Source organism: Lipotes vexillifer, unplaced genomic scaffold (assembly GCF_000442215.2).
Source record: "Lipotes vexillifer unplaced genomic scaffold, Lipotes_vexillifer_v1.1 scaffold728, whole genome shotgun sequence".
NCBI lineage: Eukaryota > Metazoa > Chordata > Mammalia > Artiodactyla > Lipotidae > Lipotes > Lipotes vexillifer.
Window position 1 is genome coordinate 695,231 of NW_006783590.1, and position 3,742 is coordinate 698,972.

General features: G+C 49.2%; 1 protein-coding gene across 2 annotated transcripts in view; it reads right to left on the minus strand.

The window, feature by feature from the left end:
• Nucleotides 1–1,213, minus strand: part of TOM1 (target of myb1 membrane trafficking protein) — a 47,647-nt gene extending 46,434 nt beyond the window's left edge. The window contains exon 1 of one of the 2 annotated variants that reach the window (XM_007456261.1): nucleotides 1,104–1,213. In XM_007456261.1, coding sequence (XP_007456323.1) covers nucleotides 1,104–1,155 — 52 coding nt within the window. In that variant the 5' untranslated portion in view covers nucleotides 1,156–1,213. The remainder of the gene's footprint in view (nucleotides 1–1,103) is intronic. The other variant, XM_007456262.1, reaches the window with a different exon arrangement.
• Between the last annotated feature and the right edge of the window lie 2,529 nt (nucleotides 1,214–3,742).

A 3,742-nucleotide genomic window follows, 5' to 3' on the forward strand; every position in this document is an offset into this window, starting at 1 on the left:
GCCCGGGGCTCATGGGCCCAGCCGCTCCACGGCATGTGGGATCCTCCCGGACCGGGTCACGAACCTGCGTCCTTTGCATCGGCGGGCGGACTCTCAACTACTGCGCCACCAGGGAAGGCCCTACCACTTCTTTTATATAGCATCGGCCACGTGCCAGGCGCTAAGCCCTTTACATTTATTAACGAGTTTAACCTACACAACAACCCCACGGATGTAGGGATCATTATTATCCCCTAATCACAGGTGAGGAATCCTCCCTACAGAGGCAACGTCACAGAACTAATAAGTCTCCCGTCAACAGGGGGCGAGAGATTCAGGAGACCTGGGCTCTGAGTGAGCCTGTGTCTCTGCCACAGGGCTTGGCCGTCCCCTCTACTGAGCAATGAGGGAGACCGAATCAGGTGGTTTCTAAGATCACTTCCAGCTCAGAGTCTGCGACTCCATGCGGTCCATCTGATGCCGGTTGGTGAGGGCGGCCAAGGCCGGCACGCCCTGAAGCTTTGGCCTGGCTTCCTCATGGCACGGGCTCCTCAGCGTCTAGCCCCGGCCCGGGGGAGGCAGGGCTCCCTGTCCCCCTCCCCGCAAGACGCCCACCCAGCCGCCAAGCCCTTGTCTCCTGGTCCTGGAGAACGGACTTCCAGCCCTTCTCAGGTATCCGTGTCCGCAGCGCCGAGTGAGCCAGGAATGAGACGGCAAGGGCCCAGGCGGCGCGACCTGCGCCGGGGAGACGACGCGAGAAACATTCGAGGGGCCCATGGACTGCAAAACCACGCAGTCCCTTTAACCCCCCAAACTTTCTCCCTGGATTAGCGACCCTAGCAGTCGCACATTGGCTGAGTCGCAGCCGCCAGGACCCGCCTTCTCTATTTACCTATTGGTTGCTGTCAGTATCCATCACAAGCCGAGGCTTCTTAGTGGACCTCGGCTCTTGTCAATCAAAGCAGGCGGGCGGCTGGGCGGGGCCAGGTCAGGCAGAGACACTCCAGCCTCGTTCCTCTCCTTGCCTCCCTCAGGTGTGTAACTGGGGACCTGGAGGCGCGCCTGGGGGCCGGTGCCGGGCGCGGAACCCTGCGCTGGGGCTGGGCCGGGCCCCGGGGACTTACCGATGCGCTGTCCCACCGGAGAGCTGAACGGGTTCCCCAGGAGAAAGTCCATCGCCACGGCTGCCGCTGCCACCAAGCCGGGGAATCAGCTGACAGCAACCGCCAGCGCCGGACCCGTCACGTGACGCGCCGGACGGTCCTAGAGGAGGCGCGGCTGGGGCGGGGCGGAGGGAGTCTGGAGCCGGCCGCAGGCCCCGCCCCTGACGTGGAGGGGCGGCGTCTCGAGGCGGAGGGCGATGACCTCACTGCGGTTTACTCGGCGTCGGTGGATCGTCACGCACGACGTTGGGCGGCTGCGGGCCTGGGGCGCTTGGGTCTAAGCCACGCCCTTCACGTCTTTTTAAGGATTTAGGGGCGTTGTCTTTGATCTCTACACACCCAGAAAACTCAGTCTCAGACCAGGGAAATGACTTGGGTAAGGTTACCCAGCAAGCTGAGACTCCAGCTCTCGCTCTTAGTTTTAGCCTCTAGGACCTCACTATGACTACACACCCACTGCTGGGTTTGACAGCCTCTCTGGCCTGTTGTCTCCCTGCCCAGAGAAGACTCTTCCTATTTGAGATCGAGGTCTCCCGGCTGCAAAATGTATCCTCTTTGCAGCCCAGATTCCGTTACCTCAAAATAGGAGGGAAGGGCCAAGGGTTTTGCGACACCTTGACACTGAGAGCCAGCTCAGTGAATTGCAGCTAGGGACGGGCTAGAGCCCAGGGTGGCAGAAAGCACACAGATGTCACTGGTGGGTCCTGGGACCCATCTCAGCCATTCATTTACTGTGTGATTCAAACAGCGGGCTTCCATTTTCTCTGGATTCTGGAATTAGGTCAAGGACCTTTCTTTTTTTAGGTTACTGGCTCCTTTGAGAAAGTGTAGAAATCAGCGGAGCCTTTCTGAAGAAAAAAGGCAGAGATACAGTTTGACCTCAGGGAGTTTCTGGGGTCCCTGAGGTGCAGCAGTGGACCCCAAGCTAAGAATTAAGAATCTCAAAGGCTCTTCGCAGCTTTGTAATTCTAATATCTTCAACCTTCTTGTGTGCTGTGTTTCAGCTATGTCATCTACTCATTAGATACCAATATTAGATCTATTGGTTATTTTTTTTTGCTTCTAATGACATGCACTCCAAAAGATACAATAACCACTGCTTTGGTAGTTTGGGTTACTGCAGGATGCTTCAGTATTTTTTGGGCATATCTGTGAATTTTAAATTTGAAAGGCTAGTAAATTGCAGAAATTTAGGACGATAGAAAACCTGAATTAGAACTTAATCACTTCCGTCAATCTGAGCAGTCATAGGGGCTGACATCTTTACCGTACAACATAAAACCTTTATGGACGTCATGTACTTCTGTGCTTTGAAGTGTTTTAATAATGCTCATGAGACCTGTTAATACATGCCCATACCCCCAGTAGTCTAGGTGCTTTTTGAGGGCTGGGATGCTGTGTCCATTTCTCTCACTGTAGTGCAGCACAGTGACTAACGCATGAAAATCTAAATCAATCTACCTTTCTTTAATGGTATTTGGACTATAAGGGGGGGATGTACACTTAAGATGATCTTCATGTCGGGTACCTTCCATGTTTTTCTTCATTTAAACATATTGCTTGGTTGTATGGAATATATTTAGCATGATTTTCCATTGGATTCTTCCATTAACAACCTTTAACATCCCCACGTTGGGTGGTGATTTAACCAGAAGTTCTTGCCTTCTTGCACCACGCTGGTTTAAAGTGATTATGGGCAGATCTTGGCTTTCTGCCAAGAATAAAACAGCGGTAAGTTTTATCCTTCATGGTAAGAAACCATATACCCGCAAACAGGGAGTGAAATCACAGCTCTGTGCAAACAGAAAGCTATTTAGCTATTATATTAGAAATGGAAGTGTGTGGATTTTGTCAATACAATAGATAGGAATGTAAATTGCAAACATTAAGTGTAGTAGTACAGAACTAATTAAAACTATGTGTTCAAAGTGTTTCCTAACAGGAACAAACTCATTTAGTAAAAAGTCTGTTTTAATTTAATTTTTCCTTTAAAGTGTTTTAGCAATATCAATATCAAAATGCCAGACGCAAGAGGGAGGAGATATGGGGATATATGTATATGTATAGCTGATTCCCTTTGTTATAAACTAGTTTCTGTGTTGTAGAAACTAACACACCACTGTAAAGCAATTATACTCCAATAAAGATGTTAAAAAGAAAAAAAATCTAATGCCTTCCTAAGGATAAAAATGTTTAAGTCCTTTAAAATTGACATATTGCATAAATGCAACATAATTATATCCTTTAAGTACTTTTAGACAAAAAAATCAAGATACTTTGCCTCCAAAGCTTAAAGACAACAGGACGACAAGAAAAGTGAGGTCTGTATAGTGAAATCCAGCTAGGACAAAAGGACATTTGAACAATGAAAAGGTCTGACAGTTTTCCTACAATCACATTTGCTCAGGACTGCAGATAATGGAGAAGGATTCTGATGAATTACATACACAATTTAACTTTGAAAGTGGCCTGGGGTTGAAGAGAGCCTCAGCTTTGGGGTCAACTGTACCAGTGTGTTTATTCTGGCTTTGCCATTTATGTAGCTGTATAAACTCAGGAAAAGTACTTTTCTGCATCTGTCTCCTCATTTGTAAAGGGAG